The 19313-nt window shown below is 42.1% G+C and overlaps 1 protein-coding gene across 1 annotated transcript in view; it reads right to left on the reverse strand.

The window, feature by feature from the left end:
- Window positions 1-357: 357 nt before the first annotated feature.
- The window catches only part of RPGR (retinitis pigmentosa GTPase regulator), a 51519-nt gene continuing 32563 nt past the window's right edge, over window positions 358-19313 (reverse strand). Inside the window, exons 15-18 of the mRNA XM_056861815.1 lie at window positions 16446-16643; window positions 15732-15771; window positions 1729-1832; window positions 358-592 (exon numbers count right to left, since the gene is read on the reverse strand). Coding sequence (XP_056717793.1) covers window positions 368-592; window positions 1729-1832; window positions 15732-15771; window positions 16446-16643 — 567 coding nt within the window. The 3' untranslated portion in view covers window positions 358-367. The remainder of the gene's footprint in view (window positions 593-1728; window positions 1833-15731; window positions 15772-16445; window positions 16644-19313) is intronic.

Consider the following 19313-nt stretch of genomic DNA (forward strand, 5'->3'; position numbering starts at 1 on the left):
CTCTTGCTGAACCAAAAGAGTATTTACAATGTGTATTTACACTTACAGATTCAAAAGATCAGAGTTGTTTAGGAAAACATATAAAATGGCGGTAATCTAGCTTTCAAAATATAAAAATATACTTTTATTACAGCACTGAGAGTTAAGGCCACAACACTTGAGTAAGGCTGTGATAAGCATATTGTTGCAGTGTCTAAATTATGAAGACAAATAAATACTAGAAAGTTGGTCCACAATCAAAGTAAATCTATACAAACATACTAATCTTAGGAGGGGACCATAATCATTATGCACACATTATTGTTTTCAAGTATAAACTGCCGCCTCTCCTTGCAAAACACGTATGCAAGCTTCAAACATTTCAGCACTAAAGTATTACACACGTAGAGGATGTCTTTCTACCCTGATTTGTGGGTGACATTTCCTTTCGATTTCCCTCAGGATGCTTTTGGTTTTCATCTTGACTATTTTTGTCAGGTAGGCCAGCTTGATTTCCAGTTTCCTCTACACTCTGAGGTAGCTTTTCAAGGCTGCTTTCATCACGGCTGTGTGCATTCTTCTGTCTCAAAGACTTCCGTTTAAAGAAAGAAAACTAAAATACAAAAAAAAAAAATTGAAAAAACTGAAGATTTGAAAGGAAATATCCTAGAGGACTTTACACATATTTATTAACACAGAGACACATATATAGAAGAGAGAGATCAAATATATCTGTAGCTTACTCCATGATTGTTTGGGATCATATCTGACTGAGTTTAGTGGGACATTTAGTAAGTGCGTATAAGATCACAGTTATTAAAATAACATAACTCGGGCTGGGACTGAAGTCAACAGAAGTAGGCTAAAGGAACAACATTCCTTATTAGTTATTGTAACTCAAACAACAAAGCATTATGCAACTGTCTGATAATTGCTAACAGATGTTTGTTTACAACACCCAAATAGACTGCAAAACGGTCACCCTCACAGTGTACATGCTGTGATATGGAATTATCTATCTACACACACATCAAAAACAGGTCCAAAGTACACCTATGAACCATACCCTGCATTTTAAAACAAGTTCTCTGTAGTCAAAACAATACCGCCTTTATTCTAAAAAGTATTTGTAGAGAGGAAACCATTTGTTCCCTTGTACATTTTTTTGGCCTGGTTTTGGAACATCCAAGTATGTTCAAATGTGCAAAGGATCAAGCCAAAGCTAAATGCTTTGGCACAGAAACTTTCCTTGGAAAGAAAGTATTGTTTCCACAAAGATCCTCTCTCCTCTGATAGCTGCACATCAGCTTCACGTCTCTCTTCCCTTCCCATCTCCAGCATTCACTGTCTGTCCCTGACTCTCTCTTCCCCTTATTCATCTAATGCAGATTACAGGCCCTTATACATTCTATGCAATGTCTTGTCTTTTGCCTATTCCAAATATATTTTAAATGATTTAAAAATCCACAGAACAACTTTTTGCATCATTTATTCAGAGAATGATTGTAGATTCTTATTTTTTTCATCACTGGGGATGATGCTTGTACAAGTTGCAATAGGGAAAGATTTTCATGCTTTAGTATTAACCCACCAGAAGTGCACCATGGGAATTTCCTCATGAACCCAAATTCAAAAACAAAGATGGGGGAAACATGAAGGAAAGTTCTTTACATGATCCCAGGTGTGTCAGACACTAATGATAGTTTTCCTTCTTTTTGTTGTCATTATGCATGATTTTAAAAATTTTACCGTTTTCCTCTTCCCCAGTAGTTTTCCATAAGTGCCGTCAGCGTTATTGTCTGTAGCTGCTCCTGAAGAATTGTTCATGGCACAAACCTCTGCATTCTCACCCTCTAAAAACAACACAATACATTAGAAGCTCTGCTTTCAACTATTTAAAACACAACTACACCGAAACAATAATGAAGCCCAGGGGATATGGTGTTACACTGCAATTATAGTCAGACTTCAATAATTTTAGTTTTTATTTAGCACATAACTATTTTAAGTTTTTTATTGGGATTTAGATGCTTCTGATAGAAGAATGGATTTAAATACTGATGGCTGTGTCAGGTGTCTGGCCTGGCCTTTTCATAAGCATCAGGAGGTAGAACCTACTCAGTAATGTTTCTGAGCTCTTTGTAGTGTAGTAAAGGACTTCATTCTGCGTTAATAAGAGCACCTCCAGATGGCAAAGGGAACAAAGGTGAATGAAGCACTCTATGTTGGTATATAGCAGGGGCACATACCGTATATGAGAGCAATACAGACCTGCCCTATGCTTGTATTGGTTTATCATTGATTTTGTGTACAACTCCTTGCATTCTGCCTGTTGGTCATGCAGTGCTTCCAGCATCATAAATCCTAATATTTTTTACAGGACAGAACATATATCAAGCATAGGGAACGTAAGAGCCCTACTGGGTCAGACTGGTGGTCCATCTAGTCCAACATCAGCTTCACACAGCTGACGGAACAGTTGCCCTAGAGAGCCATCCAACGGCACAGAGGCCGAGGCCCTTCCCTGATGCTGCTTCCTAGCCCTGGTATTCAGAGAGTTGCTGACTCAGGACATGGTTCCCTTTAGTCATCTTGGCTAGCAGCCATTGATAAACTTATCCTTCCATACATCTGTCTAATCTATGCTCATATACCACATCGACTGGTAGTACATTCCACAATTCAATGACTTGTTCAGTAGTATTTTCTTTTGTCCCTCTTGAATTTATTGCCCATCAATTTCATTGTGTGCCTCCAAGTGCTGCTGTTACGGAAGAGGGGGAAAGTTCTCTCCACTTTCTCCTTCCATGCAATTTTTAAAAAAAACCCTCTATCATGTTCTCCCTTAGTCTTTTTTTTTTAACTGAAAATCCCCAGACATTTTAGAAAGTTGTTCAAACCCTTTAATCATCTTCTGTACTTTCCCCAGCTCTGCAGTATCCTTTTTGAGACACAGTAACCAAAACGGCACACAGTATTCCAAATGCATAAATCTATATAGGGGCATTACAATATAGGCCATTTTATTTTCAATCCCTTTCCTAATAATCCCCAGAATGGAGTGTCACGGTCTCTGACATAATTATGGTATTCTGTGAACATGTGCAGAATTCCATATAGAGCTTGAACACAACATGCAAACTGAGCCACTGCAGAGGTTTGTGTAATGAAAAGCCTGTGTAATGCAAATTTCCTTAGAACAGGCTGACAGAATTCTCTCAAGGTCAGCTCTTTCAAGAGCTAACTAACTATGTTACTCTGATCTTGTCCTTGAAGGGGGAAGAGCAGAGCACCTTCCATCTATCAGTCAGATGTAACTAAAATCACCTTTCTGACTCAGCTGCCAGCTGTCAGAATCTCAAAGGCAGAACACTTTTGCCCTTCTCAAGGTCTCAAGATATCTTAATGTACTAAGAGTGCATTAATAGCTTAAACTGTGCTTTTTATAACTTAAAGGCATTAAAGGTTCCTGCAGTCCTATAAAGTAATATGCTTTCTTGCCTTCTGTAATCTTGCTCAAGGCTATGTGTTACTAACAGATGTTCACAAAGTGACAATGTAAACAATAATTGTGTTTTATGAGTTAAATAGTTAAATATTGTGCTACAGATTTCTAAGTAGTCTCATTTAATGCGTATTGTCCTAACAAAGAGGATGGTATAAAAATGATCATGAAACTCAGAAACGAGTGTTTATACTTTAAGCAAAACAGACTGAAAGGAAAGGAAGCCCATATATGGTCATGGGGAGCTGAGCAGCTGTAACTAAGCCATTACTGCACTGCTCAGAATATCTGTTAGAGGGAATAAAAGGTATTCCTCTTGATCGATAAAAATTGTTTGAAAGTGGGAATAAAAGATTTCCCCTCACTCTTAATGAGTTTGAAACAGTATAAATACAGCCACAGTACAGCTAGAGATTTAGAACCTTCCAAAAGGCTCTCAGAAAAGGCTGAATGGTATGTATGGCTTAAATACTTTACTCTAGACTTTGTGAATTAGATACTTTGAACTGAATCAGAATAATTTGACTGTTATATTTTAGAAGTTGGATTTTGAAACTGAATAGTATGTAAGACTTGCTTGCTTTTACTGCATACATTGTACAGACATACATTGTATTTTTATAAGAGTTTTTATAGAAGTGTTAAGGACTTAATAATCTGCATTTATACATATTTTACTAGAAGTATATCAATAAAAAGACATGTGACACAAAGAGGCGGGCCAGTTTTGGGGCGGAGGGCACACCTGTACATGGTACGAGGTGTACCTGTTTAGAAAAAAGGTCCGTGATCACCCAAAGTACAGTTTTCCCCTGACTGGGAGGGAGGTCTGTTATAAAGTCCATGGCAATTACCATGGTTTCCAAGGGTTGGAGCAGTCCGGGTGGTTTCCCTGGAGTATGTTTGGCAGTGGCACAAATGGGGCAACTGAGGATAAGAGTCCATGTTCGATCACATCCCCGCCCACCAAAACTGACAGCGCAGTAAATGCAATGTCTTTACAAACCCAAAATGGCCCGCTGTCTTAGCTCCATGCATGAGACCCAACACCTCCCCCCCTCAACATTTCAGGTACATACAACTTATCATCTTTGTACCATAAGTCCCCTTGCTTGACAAGACCAGTAGGGAAAATGTTTGAGGACTGTTCTGATTGATAACCCCGAACAAGCGTGTCTTTGAAGGAGTCAGGTAATCCTTCCAGCCTCCGTTCGTCGGACTCCCCGGAGGCTGAGCTCTGTGGAGACCGGGCTCCTCCGCTGGTGTAGGGGCTGTGTGTGGGGCAGCTGGAGGCTCTCCGGGCACTGCTGCTGGGGGAAGCGGGGCAGGTGGGATGGAGGGTTCGTTTGGAGGTTGCTCCTCTGCAACCTGTGGGGACGATTGTGTGTGCTTCCGGGTTTGAGCCTGGGTTTGGACTGCTAAAATAGGTAAGAGACCCCTTTGGGCGGGAGTGAAAAGGGACTCTGTGGGGCGATCCACTTTTTTCGGGTACTGGGGTAGGCGAGACAGAGCATCCGCCAGTAGGTTCTGCTTTCCTGGAACATGTTTAAGCATGAACCGAAACTTGGAGAAGAAGTCCGTCCATCGTACCTGTTTTGCAGAGTTTGCGGGCACCTGTCAGGGCTTCAAGATTTTTTTAAATATTTTTTTTATTTTATAACATAACACATAAAACAAAACAAACAAATACAATAATAAAAATACAAAAAAGTATCAATAATATAATCTGTGTAATACAATCAAAATTGCAAAATTACAAAATTCAAAATATCCTTTTGACCCACCACCCACCATAAAAAGTGACCCGTCACCAGACTTCCGGAGAAGTGTCTAAACAGTTTAAAGAATACACTATTGACAGTAAGATAATAAAAAAGTTAAACTTATTTCTATAACTCATTAACTAAAATAGTAAAATCCATTTTTGCCCGTTTATCCCAATATGTGATGGCCTTCACCCATGTTTCTTTAAATTCTACCATATCTTTTCCATGTAGGAATTACGTTAATTTGGCCATCCTCATATACATCCATAATTTCTCTCTCCAGACACTAACTGAAGGTTTATTTACTTGCTTCCAAACTTTAGCTATTATAATTCTTGCAGCAGCAAAACTATATTGACAAATGACCCTATCATTTCTATCCATTTTTTCTTGAGGAATCCCCAATAAACAAAATGCAGGATTTCTTTTTACTCTCGTATTAATCAAATTATTAGTTTCTCTTATTACTTTTTCCCAAATGTTTTTAATTTTTTTACATATCCACCATGCATGCATAAAAGTTCCTCTCTCCTTTCCACATTTCCAACATAGATCCATGTCTCCTTTTTTCATTTTACTTATCATCACGGGAGTTATGTACCATCTATAAAACATTTTATATAAGTTCTCTCTAATTTTATTGGTTATTGTAAACTTGAATTCTTTCTTCCATAAGTTTTCCCATGTTTCCAAATCAATATTATATCCTAACTCCTTCATCCATTTCACCATTACTGGTTTAATTCTTTCTTGTTCGAAATTTACTTCAATTAATAATCTATATATCCTTCCAATCAATCCTTTATTTCCCTTTATTAATATATTTTCTAATTTAGATTTGTTTTTATTAAATCCAACTTGCTTATCTTTGTTAAATATATCTTTTAATTTATAATACATAAACCAGTCTTTAATATTAAGTTCTTCTCTGCTTCTTAAAACCCAATCTCCTTCCTTACAATCTATAATTTCTCCATATCTAAATTTAATTGTATCCCTCTCTTCATAAATGCTTCTACTGGATTAATCCATCCTGGAGTTTTATTTTCTAAAAACCTTTTATATTTTTTTCCAAATTTGAAGTAAACCAAATTTAATAATGTGAATATTAAAATCTTTGTTTACCTTTTCCTTATCATACCACAAATATGCATGCCAACCAAAACGTAAATTAAAACCTTCTATTTCCAATATTTTGGAATTCTCTAACAAAATCCAGGTCTTTAACCAAACAAAAAAAGATGCCTCATAATACATTCTCAAATCTGGTAACCCCAAACCTCCTGTTTCTTTTAGTTCAATTAAATTATTATATGCTATTCTATGTCTTTCTTTGCCCCATAAAAAATTTAGATTATCTTTTTTCCAAGTTTTAAATATTTGAGCCCCTTTTATAATTGGTAAGTTTTGAAACAAAAAAAGCATTTTAGGTAATACCATCATTTTAATTACCGAAATTCTACCCCATAATGATAGGGGTATTTTTTCCCATTTTTTAAAATCTATAACAATTTGTTGCCATAACTTAATATAATTGTTTTTAAATAAATTAAGATTGTTTGAAGTTAACCAAATACCCAAGTATTTTATGTTATGTTCAATAGAGAAGCCTGTCCATTTGGATAATTCTTGCTGCTGCAAAAGTGTAAAATTTAAACCAATTTTATTTTTATTATTTTTATTTATTTTAAAACCTGCAAGTTTTCCATAAACCTCAACCATTTTGTTCCAATTATCAATTTGACTAATAGGATTAGTCAGAAAACAAACTAAATCATCAGCATAAGCTTTAACCTTAAAATGATTTCTCCCAAACTGACATCCTGTTATATATGGGATATTTCTAATCTTTCTCAATAAAACTTCTAACACTAAAATAAACAATAAAGGTGAAAGAGGGCAACCTTGTCTAGTGCCTTTTTGGATTTCAAATTGTGATGTCAAATTACCATTGATCAGCAATCTAGCTGATTGATAAGTGTAAATATTTCCAATAGCTGACTTAAATTTTTCCCCAAGCCCATATACTCTAATATTTTTTTTCATAAATTTCAAATTTACATTATCAAATGCTTTTTCTGCATCTAAAAATATCATTGCTATAGGAGTAGTGGTAGATTCTGCATATTCTAAAAGATCTATTACTAATCTAACAAGATTTTTGTGATCACTCCAGACTTCGAAAGGACCCCTCTAAAAACTGTCTCCACACCGTGAGAGCGTGTTTCATGGCTGCAGCTTCTTTTTCCCAAATAGGCCAATTCAGTTGAGCCTGGGCAAACTTCTTGGATAAATAGGTACCTGGGCGTAATTGATTATCCTCTCCCCGTTGCAGCAAGGCGCCTCCCATGGCAACCTCAGAAGCATCCACCTGTACTACAAAAGGTTGGCTGCAATCAGGATGTTTCAAAATGGGTTTGGAGGTGAACGAGCGCTTAAGAGTCTCAAAAGCGGTTTGGCATTGGGGAGTCCATTCTACTCAGGCGGATGGTTGCGTGGCCGCATCTCCCTTCCCCTTGGTTTTGAGCAGGTCCATGTTAGGCAGTGCAATTTGAGCGAAGTTGGGGAGGAACCCTCTATAAAAATTGGCAAACCCGAGGAATCTTTGAACTTGCTTGCGAGTTGCAGGCGGTTCCCAGTCTTTTACTGCTTGCACCTTTTCAGGGTCCATGGTGGAACTCGCATTTCGACACTTTGGCATAGAGTTGATTGGCTCTAAGGCGTTGCAAAACCTCCCGTACCAGGGCAACGTGTTCTTCGCGAGTTTTGGAATAGATTAGGATGTCATTTAGATAAACCATCACCCCCTTAAACAGCAAGTCATGCAGGATTTCGTTAATCAGCTGCATGAAGACCCCTGGGACGCCTTTCAGCCCAAAGGGCATCACTAGGTACTCAAACATCCCAAAACAACTGGAAAAGGCAGTCAGCGGCTCATCCCCCTCCCGAATTCTCAGTCGATAATAGGCTTCAACCAAATCTAGCTTGGTGAAAATGTGACCCTCCTTTAGCTGGCTCAATAAATTGGAGATGAGAGGGATAGGGTAGGTGTTTGCGAGGGTGACTGCATTGAGTTTGCAAAAGTCTATACAGAGCCGCAAATCTGCCTTCTTGTGTACGAAGAAAGCAGGAGCAGAATTGGGTGCGGTGGACGGCCGGATGAAACCTTGAGCAAGATTCTTGTCCAGAAACTCTCTGAGTACCATCTTTTCTTTTGGGTTCATTGGACAGATCTTGCTTTTAGGCAATTTGCCATCCCCCACCAACTCAATAGCACAGTCTGACCGGCGATGGGGGGGGGGGGCGGAACGACACATTCTTTCATGTTAAAGACGTCTGCAAAGTCTTGATATTCCTGAGGGGTTGGGAGCCGCCGAAACGAGGACAGGCGTTTTAATGGCCGGCGTCTTAACGGCAACTTCCCAGTGGTGACGTTCGCATTGAGGTTGGGCAAATTCGATTGTTCTGACAGCCCAGTCAATGGTGGGGCTGTGTCCTTTCAGCCAATTTGCCCCTAGTACTACGGCATAGCGTATGCCTGGTACTATCGTTAAGTGGAGCTGTTCCCAATGATGGCCTATTCCCATGGCCACCCTGCCGGTGCACCTATCTACTGCCCCCCCGATTGCGTTGATTGCCCTGCGGCGCGCTCTCCAGGCGAGGGAGTTGGACAGCCCGTTCCTGGTGTGATGGACAGGCCGCAGCGAAGTGACCCATGGCACCACAAACGAGACAGGCTCCTCTCTGAAAACATTCTGCCCTCTCCGGGAGGGGTACAGTTGGTCTTCGTGGTGCCCCCCTGGTTATAGCGCGATTTTGTTTCTGTCCCCCTTCCTTCGCGCTGTGCCGCATCAGGAACAGGGATTGTTGGCAGCTTTCCGACAATGGTGGGGCTGTGTCCTTTCAGCCAATTTGCCCCTAGTAGTACAGCGTAGCGCATGCCCAGTACTATCATTAAGTGGAACTGTTCCCAATGATGGCCTATTCTCATGGCCACCCTGCTGTTGCGCCTATCTCCTGCCCCCCCCGAATCTTACTGCCATCCATTTGGGCAAATTGGATGGGATGAGGCAGATGTACTGCTTTTACATTAAGAGCCTTAAACGTGTCCTCACTAATCAAGGTACGCGCACATCCCGAATCGACTAAGGCTTTAACTGGTAGTTGAGGACCTCCTTTGGGATGCTGCAAAATCACATCTAGGAAAACAGTGTCCTCCACATCCCTCACCATCTGCAGAGCAGTGGGCCGGCTGGGAGCCGAGGTCTGTGGTGTCGCCCCGTCACCCGCAGGCCCGTCTCGTTTTTTGGCTGCTCCTGGGTCTTTGGTGCATCTAAGTTTAATGCTAGGGCAGTCCACTGCTCCTCATCCTCGGACAACGATGACTTATCTCCGCCTTTGATGGGTGCATTTGTACTCCTGGATCCCGATGGGTTAGCATTTGTAATCCGGGACCCCGATGGGTCAGTGGCTCTTCCCCACAGAGAATGAGTGCAGGAGGCACTGCTCGACCTGAGTCGGTGGGTCGGCCCCCCGGTGTGCTTTTGTGTCAACTGCCGCGGCCTCGCGGCGCGCTCTCCGGGCGAGTGACCCATGGCACCACAAATGACAGGCTCCTCTCTGAAAACGTTCTGCCCTCTCTGGGAGGGGTACGGTTGGTCTCTGTGGTGGCTGAGTGGGCACCCTGGTTATAGCGCGACTTTGTTTCTGTCCCCCTTCCTTTGCCCTGCGCCGCATCAGGGACAGGGATTGTTGGCGGCTTTCCACCTCCTCCACAAGCATAATCCACTCTTCGAGATTCGGGGGGTCTCGCTGCATATACGCCCAGTACAGAATGTCGGGGTGCAGTCCCTCCCGAAAACATTGTAGTTGGGTAGCTTCACTCCAATCCGCAATTGTGCTAGCGAGTCGTTGAAATTCACTAGCATACTCTCGGACCGAAGACGTCCCTTGGCGTAGTTGCAAAATAGCCGCTTTAGCTTTTTTCCCCCTGAGTGGGTCATCAAAGCGTCTCCGCAGAGCCCGCATAAAGTCATTCAAACTTCATACGGTTTGGGCCCAGAGATCAAACTGTTGAATCATCCACTCCACTGCTGGGCCTTCCAGGAGGGACGAGACGAACCGAACCCGACTGTCTTCCATGGGAATGTATGTCCCTGTTTTCTCACGAAACTATCCACTTGATGCAAAAAGTAGGGCAGAGTTTCCGCAGTGCCGTTAAAAGTCACTCTCAAGTCTCTGTGCAGGGCAAGATGCTGAGGCAGGGGTTGTGGCCACAGCTGCATGGGCACCCCTGGTAGCGCAGGTAACGACCCTCCGCTGCTAGGCGGCAGTACTACTGGTTGCCCTGGCACTGCAGGTGGGGGCACCACTGGTGGCTGTGGCGGTGGCACCACTGGTGGAACAGGTGGCGGGGGCACCACTGGTGGCTGTGGCGGTGGCACTGCAGGTGGCGGTGCTCCTGGCGGCGTCGGTTGAGGGGTTCCAGGCACTCCTGGGGTCAGTTGAGCGGGCACCGTAACAGGTTGTGCGGGTACAGGAGCGGGGAGGTGTCGAGTCTGTTGCCACTGTCCAAACTCTCGACACAAAATATCCATTTGATCTTGCAGTTGAGCCATTTGCTCTTTGAGGTCCCGATTCTGAAACCACAGACGTTGGACCTCTTCTACTGCACCACCGGCCCGCCACCCGTGGGAAATGCCTATATTGGTATTCCAGTCTTCGATCTCGTCGTCTTCCGAGTCTTCCCTGTGCGGGTATTCTCGGATGTCTGGCGTGAGGTCGTAATGGAGAGTAGCCCTCTGTTGACGAACTGTCTCTGGAGGGCATGAAATGAAGAGGGGGAAAACGAAGGAAACGACCAATCGTCGTCCCCCCGACCTTGGTCCTTGCAAGGGAACAGTTCTCTTGGATGTTGCTCCAGTCGCTGCCGCCGCCGCCCAAGCCGCTTCCACCTGCCAGGCAGCGTCCTCCTGGGCGGCCTTGGCTACAGCCGCCTTGGTCTTGGTGGCTCGAGCTGCTGTGTCCGTTAGCAGTGTCTCCGCCGCTTGATGCAATAATAACCGTAGCTCCTCACGATTCGCCAACAGCGGTAGGGCCTGAGGCGCCAGGTCTGCGGACCCTGGTCCAAACTCCTTCTCCAGGACCTGTTAGACGTCCTCCACCATAGCCGTTGCCGGCAGTAGATCCATGAAACTCAGGGCGGCCTTGGCAGCGGCATTCTCGGCGTCCTGCTGGATACGGTCACTGACCGTGACCCCCTCCACCATCAGGGATTGAGGTACGGACTGCTGGGCACACGTACTAGTCCCTCCCAACAGGACCTCCAAATCCCCCGTCCGGGCAACCAACTGGGTCAGCAGAGTAGCGTCTTCCTGCGCCAACCGAGCCTCCTCCCGTAGAGTCGCGAGCCACCAGGCCTCCTCCCGGGTGCGTTGCGCAGCTTGTCACAACCCCACAGACGCCTCTCTGGACAACACAAGCCACTGCGCCGCCACCAGTCCCGCCAACCGATGAGCCTCCTGATGTGTGCGGCGCACTTCCTCCAGAAGCTCCCGCTGGAGGTTCCCCGATGGTCTTTTCCCGGCTCCCGCCAGGGTATCACCGAAGTAAAAGTGAAGTCAGATTAGAGTCCTAATGTAAGCTCTATGCTCGTTGACAAATTCATAAACAGACTCCATAGGCAGGAAATCCTAAGAAAGCTGGTTTATTTGGAAAGATACAACGTTGCAGAAGCCAGAAAACTAGAAGGACTCTAATGGGGGTACAGTCTACAGAGGATCGTATATATAGAAGAAAAGCTACAAAGTCAGGCCACCTCTGGTTGCTAGGGCAACCCTTCAGTTCCCACAGAAGTTAGACTACACATACAACTCTCAAAACATTAGCATGACAGCATAACAGTTGCGACCTTGGGCTAGCATCTGGCTAAACCACAGTACTCCGTTCTCAGGCCGGGCCGGTCCTGACACTTGGCCTGCTCAAACACCATCAGCATAGGATTCTTTTGTTCCAGCGTGCATTACCTTACATTTACCCATGTGATACTTTATTTGCTATGTTGTTCCCCACTCAGCCAGTTTAGGAAGTATCTCTTGGAACACTTCACAATGTACCTTGATATTTATCATCCTGAATAATTTGGTATCATCTGCAAGTATGGCTACTATACTTCTTCGCCCCCAATTTCAGATTGTTTATGAACAAATTAAATTGCATTATTCCCAATATCCATCCTTCTGGGATTCCCACTGCTCACTTCTCTCCATTGCAAGAACTGCCCATTTATATCTAGTCTCTGGTTCTTGTTGTCCAACCAATTTTGAAACCATAACTCATGATGGTTAAGCTTCCCCAGAAGCCTGGGCGAGGGACCTTGTCAAACGCCTTTTAGAAGTCCAAGTATACAATGTCTCCCAGATCACCCTCATCCACATTCTTGTTAACCTTCTCTAAGAACTCCAAAAGGTTGGTTAGGGAGGATTTCCCTTTGCAAAAGCCATATTGATTTTCCCTCAGTAGGCTTTGTTCCACAACGTGCTTAATAATCATATTTTTAATAACAGTTTCTACTAATTTACCCGGAAGAGATGTTAGGCCAAAGGTCCCCAACCTTTCTGAGCCAGTGAGCACCTTTGGAATTCTGACAAAGAGTGATGGGTACAACCACAAAATGGCTGCCATAAGACGTTGAGCCAACCACAAAATGCCTAGGGCTGAGGTCATACGTAACTCTTACTTTTTAACATTTCAGGCAGAAGCTATGTTTAAGAGGTTGTCTTTTAAAATTAACATATTGTTTTAAAGTATTTTCTTGGATACATCTTCAGTTGTGCACTGAAGATCCTTGAGTTCCTGTGGCAGCTGCTGCCAAATCAATGTTTAAAGATCTGCACAGCCAATCAGACCTCCAATGGGAAATCAGAAGCCCTGTTAGGTAAAAGTCTACCTGGCCCCACCCACTTTCTAAAAACACTTGGTGGTGCCAGGAAAGGTGTTGGTGGGTGCCATGGTGGCCACAGGCCCTACACTGGGGGTCCCCGTGTTAGGCTAAGGTAAGGTAAAGGTCCCCTGTGCAAGCACCGGGTCATTCCTGACCCATGGGGTGACGTCACATCCCGACGTTTCCAAGGCAGACTTTGTTTGCAGGGTGGTTTGCCAGTGCCTTCCCCAGTCACCTTCCCTCTATCCCCAGCAAGCTGGGTACTCATTTTACCGACCTCGGAAGTATGGAAGGCTGAGTCAACCTTGAGCCGGTTACCTGAAACCGACTTCCGTCGGGATCGAACTCAGGTCATGAGCAGAACTTTATGACTGCAGTACTGCAGCTTACCACTCTGCGCCACAGGGCAGAGTGTTAGGCTAACTGGCCTGTAATTTCCTGGATCTCTGGACCATTTCTAAAAATCAGTGTAGCAAATGCTATTTTCCAGTCCCCTGGTACAGAGCCAAGTTTATTTATATAAACGTTAGTAGATCAACAATTTCACAATTTCACATCCTTAAGGAATCCATGGGCATAGGCCATCTGGATTAGAAGACTTATTCTCTTTTAATTTTCGCAGTAATCCTAAAACATCATCTCTTGTCACCTCAATTTGACTACATTCTTCAGACATCCTTCCCAAAAACGGCAGCTCTGGTGGAGATATGTGCCGTACATTTTCCACAGTGGAAACAAATACAAATAATTCCTTTAATTTCTCTGTCATCACTCCATCTTCCTTAAGCTATCCTTTTATTTCTTTGTCATCCAAAGGCCCGACTGCACCCCTAGCTGCTGTCCTTCTCCAGATATATTTGAAGAAAATTATATTGTTTGTCTTCATGGTTTTAACAATCTGCTTCTCAAATTCTCTTGTTTGTTGCCTGATTGCCAGAACTTGTGATGAGCAGGTAATGTCATTTGCTTTCATATACCTCTGTGGAATACCTAGATGTAGACATATCAGATGTCAACAGGATGAAATCAGGAAGGCTCTGGAAGCATAGACAAAATTAACACTGGGGTTACCAGAGCCTGGGGGAGGTAGGTTTTGCCCAACTCAATTGTATCCCAGACTGTGCCAAGTTAATTTTCTTCACAGACTTCAATCTGCCATACTGTGTCACAAATCATTGACAGTAGAGTGCTCCATTTGCATCTTAATACCATCTGGATGACATTTACTAGGCTATAGCCGATTACCTACAAAGGCCAGTATTAAGTGCATGGCAAATGACGGCAAAAGCATAATAGCCCCTTTTGCTGCTTTGCGATTGGTTTCTCTTCATACCTTCTTTCTGGTATGAAGCAAACAGTTGTCAGAGACTGAAGACTGTGCAAACTGATGCTAAAGAACTCTATGAGCAACAAATCCCATGCTACACTCAAGTGTGTGACTGCAGCTCCGTCTGTATATTGTAACTTGCAGGATCAGGACCACAGTGAATTCTTTGGTGTTTGCTACTAACCAGGAAAGGAAAATTGCTAAAAGGCTAAAAGACTGAAGAAAGTCTTGAGAAGCAGCTAGAACTAAAGGCTGATGATTCAAGACTCAGAAAAGATTTAAGAAATTCCGTGCCCCCCTTCCCCATGCAGGGAGATTACAAACGTATTTCAAGCCTAAGTTTCATTCCACTGTGTTTTTACTTGAGAGACTAAAAACAATATATTTCTTTCACTCTTAGAAACAGTTTAAATGGCAACTGGAACAGCTTATTTCCATCTGAAAAATAATAATTACAAAATTCGGAAAGAAACAAGACCCAACTGAGCTCTGCTATATTTACAGCAAGCTTTCTGAAACTGGCTGCTTTCTAGGTAGTTAATATAGTTGACTTTAGCAGTGTTTTGTCTCTTTCTAACTTTAAACTGGCAGGATTCAGTTCTTTTTCTGATACAAAGCTGACCACAATAACAGCATGGCAAGGGCAGAGGGGCATGCCATTTTTTTCTACATTCATTGTAAAATTAAGGGCATCAGACCAATCTAATGAAGGCTTTAACATAAACACCTAAAGCTTCCTTATACTGAGTCTGATTATTGGTCTAACGTGGTCAGTACTGTCTACTCTGATTGGCAGTGGCCCTCTATGGTCTCAGGAAGTACTCTTTCATATAATCTTCTACCTTTTAAAAGAAGATGCTGGGGGCTGAACCTGGGACCTTCTGCATAGGTTTTTTCAACCTTAATGCTGCCAAAATACAAGTTCACTTTAACATTAATGCCACTGAAGCAAATCAAAGCAGATAGATCCCATACCTGAAAGGAAAAAAAGAGGAACTCAAGCAAGAGGTGCATAAAAAAGAAAGAGGTTAAGTGAAGCAGTGGCCCACAAACCTGTCAAATGCCATGATGAAGAGTTGTATCATACAAGTGGAAGAGGAGCTGCATTGGGCCAGACAGACACCTGTGGTTGACAACAGTTATGGATCCAAAAAAGAGCTGACTGATATTCTTTGAAAATTCAGCTATTTTGTATTTCAAAATTTGTCCTACCTTCCTGAGTTATTTCTCCTTCTGGAGTGGCCACTTCTTTCTACAAATCAAATAGACAAGAATTTGTAAAAATATAAAAGTTTCATTCTGGCACACCAGTGTCCTGCATCCAAGAATGTACAAATGGAGTCATAAATGGACAGTTCTGCTTATCTTTTGCAATATTCCTCCTATTATAGTGCTCAGAAATTGACTGAACAGTATCTTGCACAAGCAGAAATGTAAGTAGGGATCCAATAAGTCTGACTTCAGCACAAGCAGCCACCAGTCTTTCCTGCATTACCACACTTGCACAAGAGCTCTAGCACACGTGGACCTTTTGTGCTTGAATCCAACCCGATGTTTTTTATAACTCAAAAATAGTTTAACTTACTAAAAGAAAATTAAATATCCCACCTCGTTTTAAAATAACTAGCATGACTTAAGTTTAAATCCCCCCAAAATTTATAGCACAGTCATTGCTACAGCAAAATAATATTGTCAGAAGGCTAAAAATATATAACAAAATATACTGTTTTAAGCAAATTAAAATGGAAAGAGATTCCAGTGGCAGAGTTTACTTTGTACCTCAAATATGCATCTATGAGGTTTTATTTAGCATTTTACTCAGATCACAGACCTACAAATCTGCTGCTCAATTCTGCCATGTGACTAACACTGGATAACAAGACCTCTGCATTCTTAAGAAGCACTGACTGAGAACTAATTACTTACCTTTATGGTTTCCAAAGTCACTTGGTTCCTTTCTGTGCTCTCAGGTAATTTACTGTTCTGTCCCTCATTTGCAGGTACTTGGTCATCATATTCTGCTGCACCTACTTCCACCTCTTCCTTGTCTGTTTTTTCTTTTTCATCAGAGTCTTCATCTTCACCACCACTACCACTCTCTTCCATGTCAGATGAATCATGATCCTATGATTTCAGCGGAGAGACATTTTGTAGTCGACGTTCAGCAGAATCAATGGAAGCTTTGTAAACCCACATCAGCATTTCACACTGGTCAGACATTGTTACCAAAACCTCACCATTATTTTTTAAAGGAACACAAGTTATTCATTATGTAGCACATTCATAACTGTATTCAGCAATGACCTTAGAATAGACTGGAATCCCAGCCCAAATCACACACCACCAGATTCCTTCTCCCACATCTAACAATAACAATTCTTTATTTCATATATGAGAAGCTGAACCAAGTATTTAAAGAATTTTCATGTCTCTTTCTAAAAACAAATGTTGACATTGTTCCAATTAGGATTAGTTTCCATTAAGCCTAGCAAACACTGCAGTATCTCCAAATTATCTGATCTTGAATTCACTGTGACTATTAAGAAATTAACAAATGGGGACTGGTGAGAAAAGAGGGGAGGGTGTTTCTATTCTGCAGCTCCACACCCACCTGCATATTCACTACGGTGGTGGTGGTGGGGATGACTCCTCTGCCTTGGCTGCAGTGGGATCAGCTCTTCCGCCTGCCTGCAGTTTTGCTGGCTCAGGCAGCGGTGGGGATGGCTCCTCCAGCCACCAGCAGATTTGCCACAGGGCAGCAGAGACAACTCCCCAGCCTGCTTACAACTTCACCACAGCGATCGCAGAATGGCTCCCCCAACTGCCTGCAGTTTACCACATGGGTGGCAGGGTGGGTGGTGGTGGAGATTGTGGGAGCATTGTCTGTGCCTGCACAGACAACACTCTTGGGTTGTTGGGTTGTTGTTTTTTTGGGGGGAATTTAAACCTCTCTCCGTTTTTTAAAGTTTTCCGGCTTTTCTGCAGATTCCCAAGTTTGCAGATCTGTTTTCTTTCAGTGTGGGCCCAATCCACAGATTTAAGTATCTGCAGATGGGCCCACGCAACTATTAGAATATAAGATGTACACAGAATTCTGTTCAGTCTCAAAATAAACAAAGGGACTACGATGTCATTCTCATGAACTGCAAAATTGCAGTTGGATGTTAGAATATAAAGTCTGTAGAAGCCAACGTATTTTCAAGCCAACGTAATTACAATGCAAAACAAGATGGTCTGTCACCATGTTCTATGTGCATAGAACACATAGCTTTTTCCAGCAGTGTTCTATGTGTTTGAAACACAAGCTTTTTCCAGCAGCGTGTTTGTGTTCGTTACACACAGCAGCAGGATTCACAGTTACAGCACGGGATTGGCCAGCAACCACCAGCTGACCACGGGATTAAGTGCATCTTGGCACGAAGAGCTCATACTGCTGGATAAGTCATAATCATTTTCCCTGATGTTCTAAAAAGTTACCGCAGTATTCATAAGTGATTGGATGTTGTTTTTCATCTAAAACATCTATCATGTGGACTCAGATACATGGACTATTCATGTAATGTTTAGTTCCGTTTGTGCATTTGAGTAACTGTATTACTATCTACTGTGATGGTTTATTTTATGTTGTAATGTTAAGGCCATAATAGAATATTGCAATAACACCCTTAGTGTCATTAATTTTATTAGTGGCTGTGTACTGAAATTAAATTTCCTACATAGGATTTTTCCACAATCTCAAAAGAAAGCAGTCCTTCAAATAAATACAAAGGATTTTCAACTAATTGTTTTACAGCTATCAGCTCGGGGATACATGAAAAAAGTTTTGAACATAAGATATGAGGAATATGATTACTCTTGCAAAGAAAGCGATCAACAAGATTTGTATACTATAGTCATAACAACTCTACTGATATTATGTTCAAAGTAGAGACAATATCTTTGCATTTTAGTGCAAATAAATTTTCTAGTGATTTCTGAAATAAAGACAATAAGCATTCTTCCTCATGATAACAACTGTAAGAGAATGTTATAAAATCTAATCTTGATATATAAGCTTGGGCCTCTTGCAAAACTGAACACTTGCTGAATTAAATAACATACTAATAAGATAACACGCTAAAACACACTAGTACTTAATGAAATTGCTAACTTTGCATTGCTAAAGATGCAATCAGAGATAATTTCATTAAAGCAATTATGCTACGGCAATCATTTTCAAGAAACTTGGATAATGGCTATGAATTGGGTTTTACTGTGGATAATAACCCTTACTTGCAATTGTATTCTGTGTTGAATGTTCCAAGGATAATCATGCTTGTCTTCAGAATAAATTCATACTTGATGCGTACATAAAACCTGAGTTTTGGCTGCTGGACAATTATTTATGCATATGATTGGGAAAAGGATGCTGCAGTTGTCAGTCAGTCAGGAGCTACTTTTTAACATTTCAGGCAGAAGTTCCACCCCTTTCTCCCTTTAAACTTCAAAGCTCTGATTGGGGCAGCAAGGAAGCTCTTCTTAGGCCTTTACCATTTGGTCCCTTACTTCCAATTACTCCAAAATTCCATAGCATTTCAGGGTTCATGAGAAAATGTACGAAAAGCAACAGAGATGAGGCAGCCAAAATTCACCAGCCATCTCACATCTTCTTCCTTTTATCACACAAAGCAATATAAATCTAGGTATAATGAACCAAATTAGAAGTTTGTTGAAGGCAGAACATTTACATTAGACAGGGAAAGGATGTGGAACAAAAACACAGAAAAATGGAATCTAAAATTTTCTAGTATATAC

The sequence above is a fragment of the Euleptes europaea genome, chromosome 16 (assembly GCF_029931775.1).
Source record: "Euleptes europaea isolate rEulEur1 chromosome 16, rEulEur1.hap1, whole genome shotgun sequence".
Taxonomy (NCBI): domain Eukaryota; kingdom Metazoa; phylum Chordata; class Lepidosauria; order Squamata; family Sphaerodactylidae; genus Euleptes; species Euleptes europaea.